The following is a 24,488-nucleotide window of genomic DNA, read 5'->3' as shown; positions in this document are numbered from 1 at the left end:
ACTTGTACTATGATTGTGTGAAATTAAGCAAACCCAAACATCATCTTAGGCGATCAGGCAATGATCTAATAATGAAGGTTAGGTGGAGCTCCAATGGTGGTGGCTATGTGGTGTTTTGATGGTGGTGGTCAGGCAATGGTCTGATGACGATTTGACGATGGTCTTGTGATGGTTCTTAGGTAGCTTCAGGATTCTTAGGGGCTGTTTGGCAACAAGTGGGATTTAACTTTAGTGGGATTTAGTAAATCCTATAAATCCGGATTTAGTAAATCCGAAATGTGTTAAATCCTGAAAACTATTTGGTATGTCAAATGTTAAATCATGTTAAATCCTTAGAAACTGTTTGGTAACATATTACATTATTTATAGCAGTTAGGGATTTAAATGTGAAGAATAAATTTATAATTAAAAATAAAAATTAATGTGTTATAAATTTAATAACATATTAAGTGCAAATTACTCATTAATTATTATTTACACTATTAATTAAATATTTAATAATACATGCATATTAAGTTATATTAATTAAGCTAATTCTATTAATATTTAATTACTAATTATACAATTAAGTTAAATTAGATAATAAATTTATGCACTAATTATGCAATTAATTATTTAATTATTTTACTTATTTATTAATATTTTAAAATATATTAATTAAGTTAATCAATAATAACTTAGAGGCGTCTAGGTTTGCCTTTCATCTTCTCTTGTAGTCGTTGCTGTTAGGCTTCGTTGCTTCGCATGTGTAGAGAGTCTAGAGACTGCATGCGTCGTCGCTTCTTCGTTTCCTTCGTGACTGTTTAACTTCGCTCCTTCGACGTCTTTCCCTTCCTGTCGGATAGGAAATTTCGACATTTTGATCGGAAGCAAGAACGGGACCTCGCTGGCTGTGAAGGTAACTTTCTCCCTTTCGCGCGCTTCTTCGGCTAAATCCCGTTAAATCCGCCGAACAGAGGGATTTAGTAAATCCGGGATTTAAGCCGTAAATCCCTAAATCCGGGATTTACGGAATCCCGGGATTTAACGAGCGCACAAAAACCGTTTGGCTGGATTTAGCGTAAATCCGAAGTAAATCCGGGAATAAATCCGATACCAAACAGCCCCTTAGACTCGCAGGCAGGCGAAGAGCTCTGTAGTTGGAGGTATTTTATTCCTCTTTTTTGTCCCCCTTTTTTCCCCCTGTCTCTTATCATATTTTATCATTTCGTTTGTTTCTACCGGAGCCACATTTCTGATGGAGAGATCGACCCAGGGAATCCATCCCCACGCTGTCCTTTTTGACTTTCTATTTTCAATGCTTAAAGCTTGAAAAATCCAAGCTAATGAAACGAGATTGAATTTTAGAAATTTGATCTACAATTTTGAGGTGATCTTAGCTTGTTTAAAATTTCAACTTTGATCCTTAATCGGAAAGGAAAGATTCATTCCTCAAATTGGCTAAGCTAGCAAGTGTAGTTTTCCTAATGCGATGTGATTTCCGCCACATATATTTCTTAATCATTTTATTAAGAAATCATAATTCCCTTATGTGGTGCCCATCACTTCATGTAAATGGCATTGGGTATATATGCAAAGCCAGATTTATGTGATGCTATTTATCTTCTTAGCTGTAATATTCTTTGATTTTATTGGGACAATACAAATATCTGTTTGATTTATCAAAAAAATTGATGTAAAACATGCAGTCATGCATCTTAAAGTAATTTAGAAAAACTGAACTGTTGTCCAATTTTACACTGTTTGGTTGCGTCACATAGATCAGAAAAATCTCAAAACAACAGGGAAACTCCTACGCTTTTGATGTAGTGTAGCAAACTAAGTCAACAAACACCTAAAATGCCCAAATTGATGCTTGGAAGACTCTGAATAGGCCCCAAGCTGGATGACTCAACCTAACTGATTTCTTTCTCATGAAAAGCTGCACATCAGGAACAACTAGCCTCGCCTTTGATAGCAGACAAGGGGGTGTTCCGTTCAACCGCCTCAAGCTCTCTTCTCCACTATCATGGCCCACAAACAGCCCTAAGGAATTTGGCTGACTTCTGCAAATATCAAACAATTAAATAATATGAATATGAAGAACTAATACTACAAGTTCCTAATAATGAATTTTATTATAACTACTACAAATAACATAATGGAGATCTTAAATAACACATGCTCACACATTCATAGTAAATTTACTACATGAACCACAATCACTGCTTATGCAACTTAATCAATCTGAAATAAATAAAGACAACAGAAGGCTAAATCATAAAATGGAAGTTGTAAAATAAATTAAATGAGGATATCAATACCCAATTAGTTAAGGTTCATAATAAATCACATGAATATCGATAATCAACAATGACGTAAATTAAGATATAATTATTCTTAGTATGTTAAGCAAATCAAATATAGTGCATATTTAGTTCAATTCAAATATAACACTACTTGATATCTAGAAATCACATGCATATTTAGTGCATATTTAGTTCTATTATAAAACTACTTGATATATATAGTGTGGTTGCATATTTGGTTCTTGATAGAAGTATAGTGTATCGGCTTCTGAAATCAATTAACCCTCACATAGCTAACACAATCACAGTATACTTCTATCATACAATGGGCCCAGAAGCTGATACAGCCCATCATCATGATACATTATGCAAGAATTGATCTCAACTCATGAGATGAACCTCAAGAGTCAAGTTTAAATAAATTTATTTCTTGTTCAATAAATATTTGAAATTTATTTATTCCTTGTTCAATAAATATTTGAAATGTGATTCAAAGTAAATACTCATTTAAAACATAAATACACCATACAAATTAGGATTCACGGCAACCTCATTCTTACTTTCATATTCTTTATAATATCTCTCATATGCAATAATTATATCATCCTTGAATTCTGACTCAAATCATCAAAACCGTCTTCAATTATAACATATTTTTAACTCTCCATATTAAATGACATTAGATTCAATGCATTATAAAATAAAACAACAATTTAATTACACAAAAAAGTAAGTCATTATATTTTAATCACCATTTGATATTTTTTTTAAGCTTGAACTATACCTTGTTACTTTCTTTAAATTAATTATAAAGTAGAAGTTATTAGCAATTCATTAGTCATTTTAATATTAGAATTGATATCTTCATTCTTTTCATTGAATGCATTTCTCCAATTTCAATTTTAAATCTTTTATTATTTGTTGCTATTATCCATTTATCATTAGATAATATATCAGTAACAATCAAATGATTTATTTCATTTTCACCAATTATTAGCCTCTATAATTTGAAGTGTTTATCTTTCAAATTTTTATTAAACATAACACAACCGTTCAACATTGTTCATTGATCCTATAACTAAGAGGTTCATTCTCTTTGTATAATATAATAAAAAAAATGTATCATTATATATAATAAAAAAATTATAAAACTTAACTTGAATGAGGCGCTGCCTCATAACGCCTCGAGGTTTATGCCTTATTAAAAAAAGGCGTAAGCCTCACCGGCACTAGTAAGGCTTAAGCCTTGAGGTGTTCAGTTCGAGGCGTGCTCCTTGAATGATCTTTTAAACCATGGAATGATTAGGATTTAGAGTAATTTCCCTTTTGAATGGTTGAAACTCGCCATTGTTGTTACCATTAGCAACGCTAAGTGCAACTGAATTCCACAACTATTGTCTTGAGAACAAATTGGGTAGCAGAAAAAGTTTATGTATTTAAATAGTTAAAGTTATTCATTTGATCAACTCGTGGTTATTCTCTTCTGTTGTTTCACGAAAAATTTTGTTGTCATTTTCTCTGTTTTATAAATCTAATTTTGTGTGTAGATAAAAAAATTTGTTAATGTGATGGAGATTAATCTTTGCTTCCCCTACTTGATTCTCTGATTTTCTGCAATCAACATTTTAATCATGGAATCTAGTTTGGTGTAAATAATTTATTTTAATTTTCTAAAATCTGTTTGCCAGTCAGCATGTTTCTAATATTATAGATTTGGATTTGTATTTATGATTCCGATATTGTAGTTATTAGCATATAATAATATAATTAGATTGACGTTAAATGAATTGTTTTAGTATATCAACTTACGTCAAATAACAGTGCAATGATTAAGGTGGTGAGTGGTAATTATGCTGGGGTTTTTACCAATTAAAATACTTAGTTTTATGTTATTTATTTCACTTCCATAGTACATGGCTAGAAATCATAATAAGGTTATTTAATGAATCGATTGCTTTCTTGATTCATAATTATAATTTAATTTGTTATTAATCATTCATATAATGAAAGAGAGAAGTAGGAGAGAAAAAGATGGACAAAGAAGTGGGATACTCCATGGATTACATTGACTGAAATATGTCCCTTTAAATAGAGTTTCACAAAGGTGAAAATCAAGAAATAAACATATCCTAGAAATCTAAATATTAGAACAGATTTTTAATTTAAAAAGCACTAATTATAATTGGTAGAATTCCTAGAAATCAGCCACCCATTTGCACCACATCAATAGCTTTTGATACAAACCCATATCGCAAGCTGTCAAGAGTGAAAATCAACAGGAATTACTATCCAGGGAGTGGTCACCTGCTGTACGTTGCCTTCGCCTGCAAAAATTCCTTCCAGGGAGAGAATGCCCGGACCAATCACATGTAGGAAATGACATCTAGGTAGTGTCCGCCTACTATACAAGCATATGTCAACACTAATTTCCTTTAGGGAATGCTTTAAGTATAGTAGATGATGAATAACGTTTGTTATTTTCCTTTTAATTCTCAAGTTATTTTGTAAACATCATACAAGATTTTCCAAGCATAAGTACAATATCTTGATGAAGATCTTCTGTAAATTGTTGAACTTTCCCAATCAGTATCATTATAGGTTTTTATAATTATGGATTCCCATTTCTTAAAGAATAGCCTTCCTAGTTTTTTTATATATTTGAATATCCTTGTAACAACATTCATGTGTTCCTCATTGGGAGTATGCATGAACTGATTTACCATTCTAACAACAAAGGGAATGTGATAGGAAATACTTGAGTTCGCAAGTAATCCAAGAGGAAATAATTGAGTTCGCAAGCAACCCTAGCAATAATGGGGAGCGGCCTCCCAGACTATGAGGCCACCTGGGAGCCACAGGAGAGGATTGCAGAGCAGTTTCCTGCTTTCCACCTTGAGGACAAGGTGGTACTTTGGGAGGGGGGTAATGTTAGGCCGGTCCAACCTGGACCGGCCCAACCTGGACCGGCCAAGCCGGTCCGGATCTTCTCCAGGCGACAAAAAGTCGCGGGACAGCCAGCGATCGCGAGACAGCGGACGGGCGGAAGCGATGGGGAGCTCGGGAGTGGGGTCCACTTGGAATTCAAACAAAATTGAAGTATTTTTGGAGGGAGAAGGAAGGGTAGAGAGGTCGTTTTGCTTTTGTTTTGAATTAGAACGCATTAAGTAGGGAGAAAGAGAGGAATTAGGGTTATGTCATGTTTTGGTGAGAATTTCTTTTGTCTTCTTGGATAGTGAGGGCTCTAGGTCGAAATCTAGAGATTGGGAGAGTGCGATCCTCCTCTTGAATAGAGGATCCTTGTATCTTTGCTATTTTCCTTGCGTCTACTAGTAAAATACAAGTTGTTTCTTCATTTTTCTCTCAGATTTCCCCTGTTTTCTATTGTTTTTTGCTGTTTTACTGCTGTGGACAGCAGTTTTCATCTTGGATCTATTTGATTTTGGTGAGAAACACTTGGAAATCCAAGTGTTTCCTATCACAACATTCATGTGCTCCTCATTGGGAGTATGCATGAACTGATTTACCATTCTAACAACAAAGGGAATTTGATAGGAAATACTTGAGTTCGCAAGTAATCCAAGAGGAAATAATTGAGTTCGCAAGCAACCTTAGCAATAATGGGCCCAAAACAGCAAGAAAACAAGAAAAATCTGGATGAAATCAAACTAAAAGCTATAGATTGTGATAGAAGAATCAAAACAAACAAACTCCAAGCAAGATATAATTGATCCTCAATTCGAGAGGAGGATCGTCTCTCCCAAATCTCTAGATTGTAGATCTAGGAGCCCAAGACGCCAAGGAGATTCTAAGAGAACAACTCAAATTATGCATAACCCTAACTCTAAACAAACCATACTATTAATACATTAATTCCCTAATTCAAACATCCAAAATTCAAATTTTCCTCTCTCCCTAGCCGCCCAACCCTCCCTCCTTAATTTCCTCCTAGTGGGGCCCACTAGTTTGGGCGGCAATACCCAAGGGAGGAGGCAATTGTCCGCCTCCTGTAGACTTGAGTCGGCCTTTCGGCCAGCTGGGTCAGTTAAGATTGAACCGGCCTATCCGAATGCCATGTTTAGTATGAGCTAAATAGTTGAGTTTCCCATGCAATCCTTGATATTTTCCTATATTGATTGGAGAATAAGTGCAAGGATCACTCAATTTAGTGTTAGGATCTCTGGAGTGTTGACAGGTTTGCTTTCAGCAAAACTCCGAGATCTAGAACATATTTTCTTTGGGAAATGATGTGGACAAATTTGTTTCTAATGATTTTAATATTGAGAAAATATCCAAGATGCCTAAGGTTTTTGATTTTGAACTCTTTAACAAATTTCCTTAAAAATATTTACCCCAAAATCATGTTCACTTGTAATAATAATATAATTAATAGGTATGATTAATATAATAAACTTAACATTTGTGTGCTTGTAGAACAAAGTGTGATCAAAGTGAGCCTATTTAAATCCCTGTTTTTAAACCTTTTGAAGTAGTCTTTAGGTGGTTTTTTGGGCCTGTAAATAGATTCCTTCCATTTGCATTTTGAGCCTACCTTTTTGGAGTCACTTATTTGTAGAAGCAGGGTCGGAATCAGCCTTCATTCTTAGGAGGATAAACTTATAAAAAAATAAAAATATATACAATATAAAATTCAAAGTAAATTCTGATATTGCATTATAAATGTCAAGTAAAAAAATTTAAATTGATCCGTAGAACAACAAATTAAAACAAATAATTCAATGGTTAGTTAAGCTAAACTATCGATTTCCTTTATTTTTATCCAAGGGTCCGGAAGTTTATAATTTGCAATTTTTTATTCGCATTTGAGGGTAAAAGGAAAACTGTGGAAAGATTAATCACAAAACAACCAAGTAATCAAATTTCAATAAAAGTATCAAAGATTTCAGAAGACACAACTAGAAGAGAAGTAAGATGATGATCTTCTATATGATTTGATGAACTTTAAGAAAGTATATATTAGAATGAAAGGTTACAAACATTGCAATAAGAACAAAAAATAAATAAATAATAGGTTAGAAATCATCCAATAACATGTTCCATCACTTCTCTCAAACAACAGTAAGATGAACAAAAAGCAAAAAAAAAGCAAAAAAAAAAAAAAAAAAAAAAGAGTCACTGAAGAAAAAAAAAAAAAAAAAAAAAAAAAAAAAAAAAAAAAAAAAAAAGAGTCACTGAAGAAAATAAAAATGGAAGAAAGAAAAAAACAAAGCCTACTTGGAAGAAGATAATGCAAGAAGAAGATGCAGATTTTGGCTTTGGATCTTCGAGGCTTCGACCTTGGACTATTAGACCTTCGAAGTTCGACGAACATTAGACGGTGGGGTTGTTGGGCAGAGCAATGAGCGAAACTCAACGAAGTCGAATAAAGAAAACAACCAAACGGTTCCGCTCTTGCATAGAGGTAGAACCATGTAGATTTCTTTATTCAAATCAACAATCAAGAATGCATTCTTGACATTTAATTGGCGAATCGATCAATCAATGTTGACTATCATTGAGAGAAAGATCCAATTAGTATTAAGTTTAGCAACATGTGCAAAGGTTTAATAATAGTCAATATATTAAGTTTGGGTGAATCCTTTTGCATCCATCTATACTTTATATTTCTCAATAGGTTCTGTACATTGATATTTGACATTGAAGAGCTATTTACATCCAATAAGGATGACACCCTTCTATCTTTGAATGACTTCTCATGCTCTAGTTTTTTAATCGCCTTTACTTCATCTTCCACAATCTCTCTCTATATGGTTTATTAAGAGCCTCTTTGATAGACTTTAAGATTTCAATTTCTACTGATACCAAATTATTTATCTAGGTGGATAGATGGTCATTTGTTAACATATTTGCTATAAGATGTTGGGTACATGTAGAAGCATATTTTCTTTGAGCAATTAACAAAATTTTAATGATATTATATGGATGAAGAGTTTGTAAATCTTTCAAGTCTAGGAAAGAATCATGACAAGCTTCGTGAGATAGAGTAGTTTCACATCATAAATTCGTCCTTCGAGAGCTGACACAAGCTTAAAGGAATGTTGTGTGATCTAGTCATTAATCAAAACGGTGGTTTTAATAATCTCAATATTGTTGAGTCTAGGAATTTTAAGGTACTTGGTGGCATAAATGGGTTGAAGGATTTAAGAGAAAAAATATATTAAATTTTTTTTCCTATTCTATCGCCCCTTGGAGGTAATTTTTCTAGAAAGGTTTATTTTCAAAGAAAGTGATATCCATCGATACAAATATTTCCCAGAGAAATAATATTTAAATTATTTATAATTTGTCTTAAACTGGAGAAAGATATATTTGAAGGCTTAAGAATCTAGTTTTTCTATTAGGTTTATAATTGTGGATAAAAGCAATGTGCCCAAAGACAGTACGAGGAAGATTTGAACTAGTGCTAGTATTTGGAAAGCATTTGAAAAACACATCAATTAGGGTTTTGAACCGAAGCACATTAATTGCTAGTCGATTCATTAGATATCAGGTCTTGAGGATGTCATCACCCCAAAAGATTTCAGAGAGTTAGTGGTGAACATAATAGATCTTCACACTTTAAGAGATGCATTTTTTTTTGTTCGGCTATGCCTTATTATCAAGGCAATAACTTTGATGAGTATTTCCATTCTGATTCAAGTTACTTTCAAAATTCTCTGTGCTTATATCAAAATGAAGGATTTGAATTTTAGTAGAGTATTTGGTTTTAATCAGATATGTCTTTCAACTAGTATGACCAACTCACAATTATCATCAACAACAAAAGTAAACCACTGCTTGGAGTAAAGATTTTGAGATATGGAGTGGGCTTCAAATATCAGCATGCATAAGAGAAAAGCGTTTGGTTGCTTTATATGTGTTTAGGCTTAAAGGTTTTTTTTGGTGTTTGGCTAGTTGATAAATTCATATTGAAAAATTATCTTTATTTTTAATGAAAAAGAAAATAGGATTTTAAGGTACAAAAAACTTGGTTGACCTAACTTATAATGTCATAACATAATTTAATCTCTTTTGGCAAGAGAAAAAAGTTATATGTTAATAGAAAGGGCATGATTTCTCTCTTTGGAATAATCATCTAAGTTGTATAGAATTCTAACCTCTAGCTAGTGTTGCCAATCTTCTTCCATGACCTCTTTCCTAAAATTCATAATATTTTGATTAAAAGTGATTTAATAGTTATAATCTTTTTCTATGTTGCTTGTAGGTAAGAGATTGCAAAAGATATTGGATAGATGTAAAAAAAAAGTTCAGACGAGCTCATAGTTAACTCTACTGGTCCCAATCCCAGCAATGTGGGATAGGGATCTATCAATAATTTTGCCTTTGAGGTTTTTAGGCATAGCAGTATAAAAAGAGAATATGTGAGCATGGTTTATCATTTGATTTGAAGCTACAGAGTCAATAATCCAGATTTTTTTGCTTTATTATAGCTAAGAGCTCGAGCAAAAGGTATCATTATTGGCTAAAAGCGAAGAATTGCAGCTTTTTAAGGAGTGAGTAATTTGTATAGGAGATCTAGGCTTTTTGTTTGAGGAAATGTCACGATGATTGTCATTGATTTTCAAGGGATGAGAATGCTCATTTCAATAGACAGCTCAGTCTTTTATTTATTTATTATTGAAGAGCTTGGGGGATTTACTAAATAGGAAAAAAAGTTACATAGCTATAGTGTTGGTAAATGAGAGCAAAGAGTGCTACTATATGAAACGGATGAGGCTGCAGCATTATACAATTTCAAAAGATTGTCTAAAAAACTTATACCCCGCCTTTTCTTTTCAATATGATGGAACTTTTTATTTTGACTAGAATCCATCCAAAAATAGCTCAGTTCTCTACTATCCAAGATATTTATTACAATTTCATGTAATAGCCCGTGAATTATTTGATTGACTTGTAACTTGTGGTTATTTAATTTTTAATTACTGAATATCCTATAAAACCTTTTAATTAAGAAATAATTAGTGATAAACTAATTAATCATAGTTATTGCATGATTAGGTAAATAATTTACTCAATTAACTTTTCATTTCATTTACTAATAACCAATTGGATATTTTAATTAACAATTAAATATGAATCAACTAGGGGCGTAAACGAGTCTAATCGAGCCAAGCTTGAGTCAAGGGGTGTTCGAGGTCGACGAGCTCGGTTGCCGTCGAGCGTGCGGTTCCCGTGACTACGGGCGATTTGTCTTCTAGTGTGCAAAGGGTGGTTTGTCTTCCGCCTCTCTTGTCGCGAGCCGCTAGGCGAGTTGTCAAGTCGAGCGGAGGCCTGTTTGAGCTCGAGTTCGATAAGTCCGTCGAGATCGAAATCCTGTTCGAGCTCGACTCGTCGAGCTCGAGTCGGCTTGGTACACCCCTAGAATCAACTAATAATTTCTATGACCTAATAAATTTACTAATAAAACTATAACTAAAACTTGAATTACTAATTAAAAAACTCGGAGAAACATTATAAGGTAGTTTTCCTATCTCTTCCTCTTTCCTCACCCTCCCTCTATCTCTCCTTTATTGCTCCTTCCTTTGTCCTATTATCCTCCATCATCGCTTCATCCAAAAATGCAACATCAACAATATCAATATTTTATCCCACTATGTGGGGTCGACAATGATGAGGACATCGACAGACGCTACCGACATGTTTATCGCCGGCGAAACCGCAGATCGACGGCCACGATTCAGCGCCTCTACTTCTGATTTAGATGTCATGATGTATTTTATTATTATTGTCTTGTTTGATTTACTGTTTTCCCATTTTACCCCTGTGGGGAGTTATGTCTTATTGTAGCCCAAGGGGCATTTGAGTACTTTTATTTCCTTATGTTTGAAGACCTATTTATAGGGGTCTCATGCTTTGTAATAGACTAATGAACATTTGAATGAAATTTGTGTTTTATTTCTACTTCGTCTTGCATGAGTGCTTTGAGAAGGAGGAGAGCTCAAGTGGAGCAATTCGCAAGGCCCACCAATCGTTGGAAGAGTCCTCGATTCGTGGTTAGATTTTTTTTGTTATCTTCTCACTCGTTTTCATATTCACCTTCCTTCCATCCTCCACAAAACAGCCCTCCCATTTCCCCTAGCCGCCGGCCATTAGACATCCACCACCGGCCACATCCCTAGCCCCGGCCGAACACCCCACCGGCCACCTCCACCATAACCGGCCACCCCATCCCACGGTTATTAAGGGGCAGCGCCCTTGCAGGGATCGGTAAATTTTTTATTATAAGAGTAATATTGAAGTTCTGCTTATTTTTAAAGTTTGTAAGTCGTTTGTATGAAAATATACCGAGCGGTACCGAGCATGTACGAGCGGTACCGAGCATGTATCTAGCGGTACCGAGCATGTACCTAGTGGTACCAAGCATTGTTGTACCGAGTGGTACTGAGCAGTATCGAGTATGTACCTAGCGATACCGAGCTATACCAAGCGGTACCGAGCAGACATACCAATTGTGGAATCTTATTAGGCTGGGGCTTTTTTTTAATATTAATAGGCGGGCGCCTCTAAAACATGAGGCGAGGTGCGCCTTAGTGAACATGGCATACGCCTCAATGCCAGCTCTCATTGCGTAGGCTTTGAGGCTTAAAAGTCTTAAATTGCTCAGAGGCGCGCCTCTTATTGCGCAGTTTTAAACCATGTGCCCCTGTTAAAAGTTAAATTCTCATTTAAATCTTATAAAGAAAGGTCATTTCTAATATTTTCTAACCAAGTCTTTTTAGGTCTACCTCTACCTTTCTTAACATAAGTCAAATCTAATACATCTACTTTCCTAACCGGGTCATCGGAAGGCCGTCGTTTTATGTTACCAAACCATTTCAGGCAACTCTCTTTAATCTTATCTTCCACTGTAGCTACTCCAACCTTTTCACGTATATGCTCATTTTGTTTCCTGTCTCTAAGAGTAAAGCCACTAATCCACCCGAGCATCCTCATCTCTGCAACGCTTAACTTAATATTATGCTTCTCTTTTATTGCCAACATTCTACTCCATAAATCATTGCAGGTTTGAACATCATCTTATAGAATTTTTCCTTAAGTTTAAGCGAGACTTTTCTATCACACAACAATCCCAATACATTCCTCCACCTCAACCATCCAACTTGAATTCTATTAATAATATCCATATCTATTTCACCATCACTCTGAACAATAGACCCAAATTATATAAAACGTGTACTCTTATTAATGACTTGATCACCCAAAGTCACAATCCCCTCACAAGAACTATTACTACTAAAATTACACTCCATATATTCAGATTTAGATCTACTCAAATGAAGGCCTTTAGACTCTAAGGCTATCTCCATAATTCAAGTTTACCTTCAACTCCCTCTCTACTTTTATCCACAAAAAGAATATCATTAGCAAAAAGCATACAGCATGATACAACCTCTTGCAAATGTCTAGTGAGATCATCCATAACTAAAGAAAAAAGATATGGACTTAAGTCTGATCCTTGATGTAAGCCAACTGAAATATGAAAATACTTGGTCAAACCAGCTTATGTTTGAACAAAAATGCTTGGACAAAATGCCCTAATATTAGGAATCTCTGATATTTGTCTTTCTTGCATCTATTGGCAGAATCCTCGGAGCTTCTATGAATGTTTTGCTGCTCCCATTTGTGACAAAGTCAGTAAGATTTATTTCCCAACTTCTAGAACGTAACGCCTCCCAAAATCTGGTCCCAGGTATTACTAGCAACTTCCCTAAAATCATCCTTACTCAAGAAAGTAGTATAAAATATGCTTGTAGTTTTTCTCTAGTCTCTGACTCCAGCACCAGATCTACTGGAAAATCCGTGAAATTTTGCAGCATGGTGGCTTCCACTACTATGACGGATGCTTCAAAATATCAAGAATCTGATTCGGCGAAAATTGACACTCCTTGCTCAGCAAATGTCTGTGCCACTCCAGATATTGAAAAAAAATATGTACACCATGTTTATAATGCCATTGCTCCACATTTTAGTGCTACAAGATTTGCTAGATGGCCTAAAGTTGCTAGCTTTTTGAATTCCTTGAGTCCCGGTGCTGTCATATTGGATGCTGGTTGTGGAAATGGTAAGTACTTGGGCTTCAATCCGAACTGCTTTTACATAGGCTGTGATATCAGCCCATCTTTGATCGATATATGTGCAAAGAAAGATCATGAAGTTTTGGTTGCTGATGCGGTTAATCTACCTTACAAAACAAATTTTGGTGATGCTGCTATTTCTATTGCCGTTCTTCATCACCTGAGCACAGAAAGCAGGAGAAGGAAGGCTATAGAAGAGTTAATTCGAGTGGTACGAAAAGGTGGAACTGTTCTAATTACGGTTTGGGCTGTAGAGCAAGAGGATAGTTCATTGCTTTCAAAGTGGACCCCACTTTCTGAGAAGTACAATGAAGGATGGGTAAGTGGTAGCATTCCTCAAGTGCGTAATTCTGCAGCACTGATGCTAAAGCAGATTCCAGAGGCAAATGAAGATTGTTGCTCTACAACTGGTATATCCAAACATAGATACGCTCATCCAGGATATGTTGAAGAAGGTAGAAGGGAGGATAATGTGTTCGCTGCTTCTTTTTGTAATGGGATACAAGAGGATGCCATTTCCTCTAGTAAAGCTGTTACTAATCAAGAATACTTTGTTCCTTGGCATTTGCCATATCATCGGGCTGAAGTTAATGGCACATCGACTACTGCAATTGCAAATGGATTGGCAAAGAAAGATGATAAGAAGGGGGCTGTGGTGTATAACCGCTATTATCATGTATTTGCTGAAGGTGAACTTCAAAGGTATGTTTATCTTATTGCTCGAGGATATTACATCTGTGATCAGGTTTGCTTATAGCTTTAATGAATTTCATTCTGTCTTTTATTTATTTTTTCTAGCTTAGAGCTATCTGCAAAGAAAACAGTATCAGTTGCCTTCTATGTGTTCTTTTTTATAAATTCACTTATAAAATTGATGCCCCTTGTGATAATTGACTTCCTTCAAAATATTTATTTATCTATGACGCCCTGATACTTCTTCTCAAAGAGATATGTTGTATTCGTCACTTATTGGACACGATACGCATTCGACACACCTTTGACATATGTCAGGCACGCCAAAGATGTGTCCTATTAAAAATATTGAAAGTAAAATGGACAGAGTGTCCAACCCACGTGTCTTAGGTATTTTGTGAAAAATGTAAATATAATTTTTTGTATTTCAAAATTTATTTATTATAAATATAAAAATTAAATTTCTTATTTACTTTTCATAGCCCCAAATCAATCATCCACTCTCAACATCACATTCTCCGAACATTTTCATTTTCATTTCTTTATAGCAGTTGACAACTAGGGTTTTATAACAACGCATGATGTCATCTCTCCAATGTCGTTACAATATCAATGTTTTAAAATTATCTCAACATTAAAGTCTGATACTATTTTGACATTAAAACTCGACACCATCAATTTCTACACTCACAATCACGTTCTATGCTATCTCGACATATTATCTTTGTTCAATGTCATCTCAACATCGACTATTGATATCGTCTCGACATTGAGGGTCAACGTTGATTCAATATCAATGCCCGATGCCCATTGCACAACATTGATGTTCGGTTCTTGACAACAATGTCATGTCTCCTCTCGATAATAACGTGACATTCACACTCAACTCTCGACATCCTATTATTAATCATTTAAGCTTAGATCCTAGTTAAATTATGCACTGGTTCCTTTGTAAGATTTTGTTTAAACTCTATTGTGTAATCCCTTTTCCTTATGCCAAAGGTATTCTAGATGGTAGTCCTTTTTATGCTAAATTTCAAACAATTTTTTTTTCTAATACGGTTAGATGTTTAGTAGCTTTTGTGCATTGTCTGTTACTTCATCATCATAATCATGTTCTGCTACACTTCTTTCTCAGCACAAATTTTATCCACTGGGCCATCGTCATTCATTAAACTCATGGAGCTTGTTGTCTTTGTGAACTTTTTTTTTTTTAATTTTTTTTGCGCCTTTTCTGTTAAAATAGTTTCTTTGTTGTGTTGAAATTATAGATGTCAATGGCACAAAATGGTTAGATTGATTTTTGCACCTTACACAATGCCTTACATGACACGGTGTGGCGTGCCTAAGGTGCCATGTGGGCTGGTTCCGCATGCAACTGAAGGGACGATCTGAGTACCTTCGCCTGATTCTACACGACGCTACTCCCGAGTCTCCTTCGTCCGATTCTGCATGCGAGTGGAAGCGATTGCTCTCGAGTGTTTCTCCTCTGTTTTCAATGGAGGCCACTGCTGTTTCTAGCTAAGCGGTTCAGTTCATAGGTGAGCCCTACCCAACATTCACAAATAATTTTATTTTATTTTTTGTTTTTGTTTTTGTTTCTCTTTCCACAAACCTTTTCCAAGCATGTTTGATTTCAATCTCACATCGAAGACACTAGACGGTAGAAAGAATTAAACTGATGGTAGTTTGATATTTTTTTATGCTTTTGATTGTATGAACACAATAACGTGACGTAGTTATATTATTGATTCATCTTATTTTATTTTGAAGAACATATTTGTTCCAAACATTGTGATTACAAGATCGCTGCCATAAGCCTTATTGAGCATTGATGAACTTTACTTTGATTTGTGTTTTATATGATAAACTTTATATTGATTTTATTAATTTAATTATAATAGAGACTAAAATTTATTTATTTGAATTTGCTTATTTTTAGGTGATCATAAAATGTCAGATTTAATTCAATCTTTAAAAAAAGATTCAGTATGAAAATATGTAATACTAGCAAATGAATCTGATAACAATACTGTGACATTTATTTTTTATGGCAAAATAATAAAAGGAGGAATTACATGCCACAAACAACACCTCGTTGGAGGGTGGGGGGGTTAGGAATGCTAGACCTTTGCTCTAATTACCCCGAGCACGTGAAGTCTGAAGTTAAGACATCCATGTTGAAAAAAAAAGATTAGAAAAAATAAATTAATAACACATCAAATGTCATCCTTATTGAAGGAGATGACTTTGATAAGATGACATATGATATTCTAGATGTTGGACCATCCAAAATATTATAGACAAATAAATCCAATTCTTATAGTCAAAGTTCCATATCAACATCTATCTTTAAAGCATCACAACCTTAAAACTGTTAGATAATTTTCTAACACAAAATCTTAAAGATGTAGTGAAGCAGAGAAAAGGATAGTTTAACAAAGAAATAGATGCAACTAAAAAGAAAATAAGGGGGAAGGGCTATTCAAGTTTTTTATAAATGGATGTATGTTGCTGAGATTACATTTAATATTGTAAAATATGATAGTTTCTCTATTATGGAGACACTTGGACAATTTGGACTTGGAATGAAACCTCCTAGTTATCATGAGGTGCGAGTTATTTATTTGAAGAAAGAAGTTGGACTCACACATGAACTATTACGACGTTATCAAGAAGACTGTATGATATGGTTGTTCTCTAATGGCAGATGGATGGACGTCGAGGAATGAGAAAACTTAATCAATTTTCCTTTTAATTGTCCGAGAGGATGTGCATTTATGAAGTCATTTGATGCTAGTTATTTTTTAAGAACGTTGTAAAAATGTATGATCTTTTTTATAAGTACATCAAGGTTATTGGACCACATAATGTAATCCAAATTGTTATTGATAATGTATCTGAAAATATTCTTGTAGGTTTGTCACAACTTATAATCTAAATTTGTGTTATTTCATATAAAAAATGAATTTTTGATCTTAACTTAAATTATAATGACAATACAGGAAAATTATTGATGGACAAATATCCTCACATTTATCGGACTCCTTGTACTGCTCATTGTTTGGATTTAATAATGAATGATAATTTCAAAATTCAAAAGCTGAGGCATTGCTTTCAAAATGCGATGGCAGTACATAGTTTTATATATTCTAGGACTCGCTTGAGTTTATGAGAATGTGCACAAATCAAAGAGCACTTATCAAACTCGCCAAGACTCGTTTCATAATAACTTTCTTAACTTTACAATGTTTTCATCAACCACAACTGAACTTGAAGAAAATGTTTACTTGTGAAGAATTAAGTTTATCTTGGATTCTTATGCGAAAGAGGCTAAAGTAAAATAATCTTAACATATAATCTTGCAGCAATCATTTTGTAGCACTATAATGCATGGCTTAAAAATAGCTGATCTTTTATTAAATGTTCTTAGATTGTTTGATGGAGAGAAGAAGTTTCCATTGGCTTACATATATGAAATAATAGATAGAGCAAAATAGACAATTATTGTAAGCTTCAGTAACAGTGATAAGTATGTCAAAATTTTAAAATTATTGATATAATATAAGAAGTGCAATTATACTAGTCTCTACATGCAGCGACACATTTTTTAAATCATAAATATTTCTTCGATTACCCTAATATTAACAAAGATAGGAAAATAGCTGATGATTTTTATCAATGTATTGGAATATTAACTAAAGATGTAGATGAAGAAGATAAAATCAATAATGAATTAAGTTTATACATTAGAGGTGAAAGACTATTTGATATTCCTCTAGCTGTAAGATAAAGAACTACTCGAATTTTTATATATTATTATTTATATAAAGTGAAGATTGATTTGCAAGTATATAAAATTAAAAATAAATATTTCATTTATTCCAGCTGATTGATAGTTAGCATATGGCCAAGGAGCTCCCAATTTACAAAGCTTTTCTATCAAAGTCCTAAGTATAATATGTAGTTCATCTGGATGCAAACACAATTGAAGTATTTTTTGACATATAGGTATTTTTTCTGAGTATTTGTTGTTTTTTTATATATGTTCATAGTATAGTAATGTTATAATGTTTCAATTATATCTTCATAGCAATCTATGAAGCAAATTAGTTCATGACCGCTTAAAAGATTTAGTTTATGTAAAATATAATAGGTCATTGATTTAGAGTACAATCATCGTGATGTGATTGATCCCGTTTCTTTGAGTGAGGTAGATGATGGAAATGAGTGGGCTAACAAGAAAATTAGATGAAGAGTTGAAGAAGAAAATGACTTTATTGCTGGAGAGAAATATTTAATTTGGACAAGTATTTGTAAGGCCGCTAGTGTTTATGATAAATATACAATATTTAGGTGAGATCTAAAGACAAAGAAAATGAATCTTCATCCAAGTATGATGTTGTTGCTATTGAGAATGAGGATGAAGAGGATGATGAAGATGACTATGAAGAGGATGATGAAGATGACTATGAAGTAGGAGACAATGCTGATGAAAATAATTAAGCTTTTTTGACATTTGCTGCTGATGATGATTCCTAGGAAGAGTAGATTAAATTCTTATAAACTCATTAACCTTTAAAAAATTGTTGTAATATTTTAAATTATGAGATATTTGAGGTGTTGTTTACTTGAATTTATATATGACTATAATTTTCTTTTATTATTATGATAGCTTGTTAGTTGTCTTTCAATTTAATAAAATCTTATATTCATGCTTATTATTTTATAATTCTTATGTAGTTTGTGTCATATTCAAAATGGCGCACTCCGCGCCGTATGCTATACGTCATGGTTCCAAAGGATCCTTTGCGCCGTGGTGCGCCATTCGCTGTTAACATGTATGGTTGGTACATAGGTTTTGAACAAACTACGGTTTGTATGGTGAGTTCATGTTGAGTTTGATTTGTATTTCATTTTTGAAAAGGTTCCATGGGTAATAACATGTTTCCTTTTATTTTTTGAGTTTGGCTACCACAGCCGTTCGGACTAACTGCAAAAATGAACAAATTATGGCTTAATCTTTTATTAAAAGATTTTTAGAAGTGAAAGAATTCTAGAATTAATTTACTTTTACTAATTTTCTAGAATATCTAGAGCTTAATTCATCCTTTGGATTTGACTACTGTGGACCATCTTTGGTTATTGACTCTGAGAGAGTGTCACTACTTCAGTTGCTCTTTTATTAGAGGCAAAAACTCAGCCTAATCTAATGGGATGTAATTTATTAGGACTTTGCGTTGATCATGTATAAATAGAAAAATTTGTAGGAGAGAATGGATACAAAATTGCTTAGCAAGCACGCAGTTGAAAGCCCTTGATCCTGTTCTAGTTTCGTTAATAGGTGATACTAAGCCAACCTCAACTTGAAATTGAATATTATGGTTTTAGTAAAGTCAGGTTTGAATCATGTCATTTATTATATATTGGGTGAATTTTTAAGCTGATTTGAGCCAACTTATTAATTTTTTTTAAACATTTTAATCTAAATTGAGGTATTAATTTCCTTATATATATATATATATATCATAATTTTTAATTAAGTTATATAATATAAGTTGACATGAGTATTAAAAATGTGTTTAAATATCATACTTATTAATGACGAATGACGCACCATGGCGCAAAAGTCCCTTTGGAACTAGGCGCTTAGCGCACGGTGCGAGACACATCATTTTAAACATGGTGTAAAGTGTAAACTATACAAAAATTATAAAATAATAAGCATTGATATGAAATATCATTAAATTGAATGATAAGCTATCATAATAATGAAAGACAACTATAGTTATATGTAAGTTTAAGTAAACAACACCCAAATATCTCATAATTCAAAATTTTACAATTATTTTTTAAATGTCAATGATTTTTTAAGAAATTAATCTACTCTTTTTGGGAATCATCATTATTAGCAAATATAAAAAAACATTGTTATCTTTGTCAGCATTATTTCTTACTTCATAGTCCTTTTCATCATCCTCATTCTCAATAGTAACAACGTCATGCCTAGATGAAAATTCATTCTTTTTCCCTTTATATCTCTCATGAATGTTGTACTTTTATCATAAACACTAATAGCCTTAGCAACACTTGTCCATATAAAATTTTCTTCTCCAACAATAAAATTATTTTCTTTATCAGATTAATCATCTTATTTTCCTGTTAGCTATTCATTTGCATCATCTATCTCAGTCAAAAAATTAGAATCAATCATATCATGATGATTGTATCTCCCGAATTAATGCTCTATTATATTTTACATAAATTAAATTCTTAAAGCGACCATGATTCAACTTACTTTTTTGTTTGTTATGAAGTTGCAATTGAAACATTATTATATTACTATACTATAAACATACATACATTAAAAAACAACATATACACCGTAAAAATACTTACATTTTAAAAAATGCTCCGATTGTGTTTGCATCCGGATGAACAACATGTTGGACATAGGACTTTGATATCAAAGCTTTATAAATTGGAAGATCCTTGGCCATATGCCAACCACCAATCAGCGGAAGAAATGAAATATTTATTTTCAATATTATATATTTGCAAATCAATCTTTATTTTATGTAAATAATGATATATGGAGGATCGGATAGTTTTTTGTCTTATAGTTGGAGAATACCAAATTGTCGTTGACCCCTAATATATAAATTTAATTCATTACTGATTTTTTCTTCTTCATATGCATCTCTAGAAAATCTTTCAATACATTGATAAAGACTATCAGCTATTTCTTTATCCTTAGCAATATCATGGTTATTAAAGAAATATTCATGATTTAAAAAATATGTCACTCCATATAGAGGTCAGTGTAATTGCACTTCTCATCTTCTATCAATAATTTAAAAAATTTGATAACATTTTTCACTATTATTGAAGCTTGCATCAATTACCTTTTTTGCTCTATTTATTGCTTTATACATGTAAGCCATTTGGAGCCTCACTCCAACCAATTTAAGAAACTTTAATAAAGGATTAGTTATTTTTATGGCATATATAATTGAGCTTCAAAATAATTACTGTAAGATTATATATTGAGATTGTTTTTCTTTAGTCTTTTTCGCATAAGAATCCAAGACAAACTATTCATAAGTAAATATTTTATTCAAGTTCAGTTGTTGTTGATAAAAACGTTGTAAAGTTAAGAAAGTTATTGCGAAACTAAGTCTTTGTGGGTTTGAAAAGTACTCTTTGATTTGTTCACCTTCTCATTAATTATTCAAGTGAGATCGATTAAAAAAAAGTAAGCAAGATCCATCTATAGAAAACTTGAAAATAAATATTGATGATAAATAGGAGGTTTCATTCCATGTCCAAATTGTCCAAGTGCCTCCACCATAACAAGAAAACTATCATATTTCATAACATTAAAATGGAATCCCAACATCATACATCCATCTACAGAAAGCTTGAAAAGCTCTTCTCCTAATTTTCTTTTTAGCTACATCTATTTCTTTGCTAAACTGATCTTTTTTATGCTTTACTACATCTTCAAGATTTGGTGTAAGTATCTAACGGTCTTTTAGGTCGTAATGCTTTAAAAATAGATGTTGATGTAGAACTCTAGCTAAAAGTTTTGAATTTATTTATCTGCAATATTTTGGATGGTCTAACATTTAGAATATCATCTGTCATCACATCAAAGTCATCTCCTTCATCAAGGTTGACATTTGATGTGTCATTAATATGTTCTTTTGAGTCATTTTTTTTTTCAACATGGATGCCGTAATTTCAGACTTCATGTGCTCGGGACAATTAGAGCAAGGTCTAGCATTCCTAAAACCCCCAACGAGGTGTTGTTTGTGGCGTATAATTCCTCCTTTTTGTTATTTTGCCACCAAAGATACATGTCACAATATTGTTATCAGATTCATTTGTCAGTATTGCATAATTTCATGCTAGATCTTTCTTTAAGATTAAATTGAATCAGACATTAAAAGCAAGCTAATTTAAATAAACAAATTTTGTTCTCCATTAGAATTTAATTAATAAAATCAATGTAAACTTGGAAAAAATTTGTGGAAATAGAATAAAAAAATAAAAACACAAAATAACAAGCAAACAATGACAATACAAATATGATGGGATTCCATTTAATTTCTTGTTTCAAGTGTTAGTAACGAGAAGATATCAAGCAAACAATGTCAAAGTAATAAGCACAATGACAAAATAACAAGCAAACAATGACACCCACCTATGCTCGTGCGGACTGCGAAACAAATGGTGGGGGCCTCCGTTGAAAAAGTGCGAGATCAGGCTAAGCTTGTGCTGAATCAGACGGAGTGCAGAATCAAACGACGCTCGTTCGTGAACAGACAGCAAGCGGACTGCGAAACCAGGCGAAGCTCGTGGGAATCAGACGGCTTGCGAACTCAGACGGTGTCTAAACTGCGAAGTCTGTTGTTTCTCTACATGCGTGAACTGTCGCGGGAGGTGAGGTTTGTGAAATTAGGGCAACAAATGAGCGATCTACTATTTATCTAATACTTTTAATATATTTAAAAATTAGAAAATATATTACCTTAAAAATAAAAAAAAAGATAAATATAAAAATTATTTATAATTACTTTAAATTTTTAAAAACAATTGTGCGCGCTATGTTACACCATGCACCATCACATGCATGTGGCACAAATAGCGCGCACCATTTTGAACATGTGCTGTGCCATCCACATGGCGCCATAGGTGCGCTGCACCGCGCGTGCGTCATGGCGCGTGCTATTTTGTGCCATTGACATCTATGTTAAATATATTCATTCATGAGAGCTGGCCAGTAAGCTGGCTATCTATTTATGTGTACCTATGAAATGCTCGACCAGAGGTGACTCATTATTTTGATAATATCTACATGAATGAGTAGATCATACGAATAGAGTCAAAATATCACTTTTCAAAGTCTATTGTTGAAGAACTTTTTGAGGAATTGATCGTGATCTATCGTATCTTTTGATCTTATCTTGAAATATTGTATATATTTTTGCATGTATGTATTTATTCACATCTAATAGTCTGTGGTTATATATGCTCATACACATACATATAAACCAAGTTAATTTCTAGTTGAATTGAATCAGCATACCCTTTTGAGTCGAATCAAATTGATGCAAGTTAAATTTTAGCTGTCAGCGAGTGAGTTCTTAGTTCAATCATCACTATCAGCCTTCCTTCCCTGCATCCTACATATTTTCTTTATGTTTTTTAAATATGAAGCTTAAGGCTTTGTTTGGGACAGCTTTTTTGATGCTTCTTAAAGCAACTTTTCAGTATCAAAATTAAAATTTTTGTACTAGAAAGTTGCTTTAAAAAACAATAAAAAAGCTGTCCCAAACGAACCCTAAATCTTGATGGTAAAATGTGCTAGGGTTGGCAAGTAGTATCTAGAAGGGTGGTTAAGATAGGAGGGAGCAAAAACGCTTATTGTTTTAGTAATTCATTAAATCTGTTTTTCTCATTACAGTTCTGTTAAGAATATCCGACAGCCTCTTCAACTAATAAATTTCTTTCTGATTCATTGCATCCTTATTTGCAGGTTAGTTACTGGCATAGAGAATGCAGCGACTGTTGAGCAGTTCTATGATAAATCCAATTGGTGTATCATTCTTCAGAAGAGATGAAGTGATATTCTTTGAGAAAGAAAGAATATTTGTCTGTACATTTACAGCTGTGTTAAGAAGTTCTGTTGCTGATCATTTGAAATTGTAATGGCAGATCCACAGTTCCCTCTAAAAACAAGGGTGTTGAAAAAGAGAATACAAAAGATGTGTAAATCTCTCTTTCCATGGATCATAACGATCAAAGTGTATCATTACTTGTGCTCATGTAATAGTTATAATATATTAATTTTTAGATGAGTATAATAGGTAATTAATTAAAATCTATATTACACTCTTTTGGATGTGTTTGAAAATGATATGTGTGTCTGAAAAAGGTCAACATGTGTTTTGAAGTGGGTTTTAAGGGTCTGAATGCATGTTTGTGAAATCTGAAAATTTTCTCCTAGAGCACCACATTGAAATAGTAGCACCCTAACAATGCGATCTCTGGAATTTAGAAAAATGAACTAGTGCCTCATTGCCAGGAACTTTTATTTTATCCAGTGAACGTATGCAGAGGAAGGTTCGGTTTTAGGCAAAAAAGCGTCTGTACTGAGTTATTTCAAAAAATTCGGTATAGGCGTAAAAAACTCGGTACATGCATTTTTTGTCTAAAACCGAATCTTCCTCTGCGTACGTTCACTGGATAGAATAAAAGTTCCATTGCCAGACCAAATTTTAGCATTTAAAAAATCTTTTTCCACTATTCATTTCATGCAAATCTGTTATCATGTTCTGGCAGTCATCATACCACAATCACGTTTCCATTTAGCTAAGGAAGTGGAGCACATGGCTCGGACTGGCAGCAT

At 33.4% G+C, this 24,488-nt stretch overlaps 1 protein-coding gene across 7 annotated transcripts; it reads left to right on the top strand.

Annotated features, from left to right (window-relative positions):
* The first annotated feature begins 687 nt into the window (after positions 1–687).
* Positions 688–23,964, top strand: LOC110097186 (tRNA (carboxymethyluridine(34)-5-O)-methyltransferase). 7 transcript variants are annotated; one of them, XM_020823432.2, is made up of 4 exons: positions 688–898; positions 12,890–12,996; positions 13,072–14,083; positions 23,616–23,964. In XM_020823432.2, the coding sequence occupies exons 2-4, from the start codon at positions 12,906–12,908 to the stop codon at positions 23,698–23,700; spliced, it is 1,188 nt and encodes a 395-aa protein (XP_020679091.1). In that variant the 5' UTR covers positions 688–898; positions 12,890–12,905; the 3' UTR covers positions 23,701–23,964. The 7 variants fall into 7 exon arrangements, with proteins under 7 accessions (XP_020679091.1, XP_020679092.1, XP_020679093.1 ...); XM_020823433.2 differs by having other exon boundaries at positions 689–898; positions 13,121–14,083; XM_020823434.2 differs by having other exon boundaries at positions 689–898; positions 13,091–14,083.
* The last annotated feature ends 524 nt before the right edge of the window (positions 23,965–24,488 follow it).

This window comes from Dendrobium catenatum, unplaced genomic scaffold (assembly GCF_001605985.2).
Source record: "Dendrobium catenatum unplaced genomic scaffold, ASM160598v2 fragScaff_scaffold_853, whole genome shotgun sequence".
Taxonomy (NCBI): Eukaryota; Viridiplantae; Streptophyta; class Magnoliopsida; order Asparagales; family Orchidaceae; genus Dendrobium; species Dendrobium catenatum.
The sequence above is the reverse complement of the archived record's forward strand: the minus strand, read 5'-3'. Positions and strand labels throughout refer to the sequence as shown.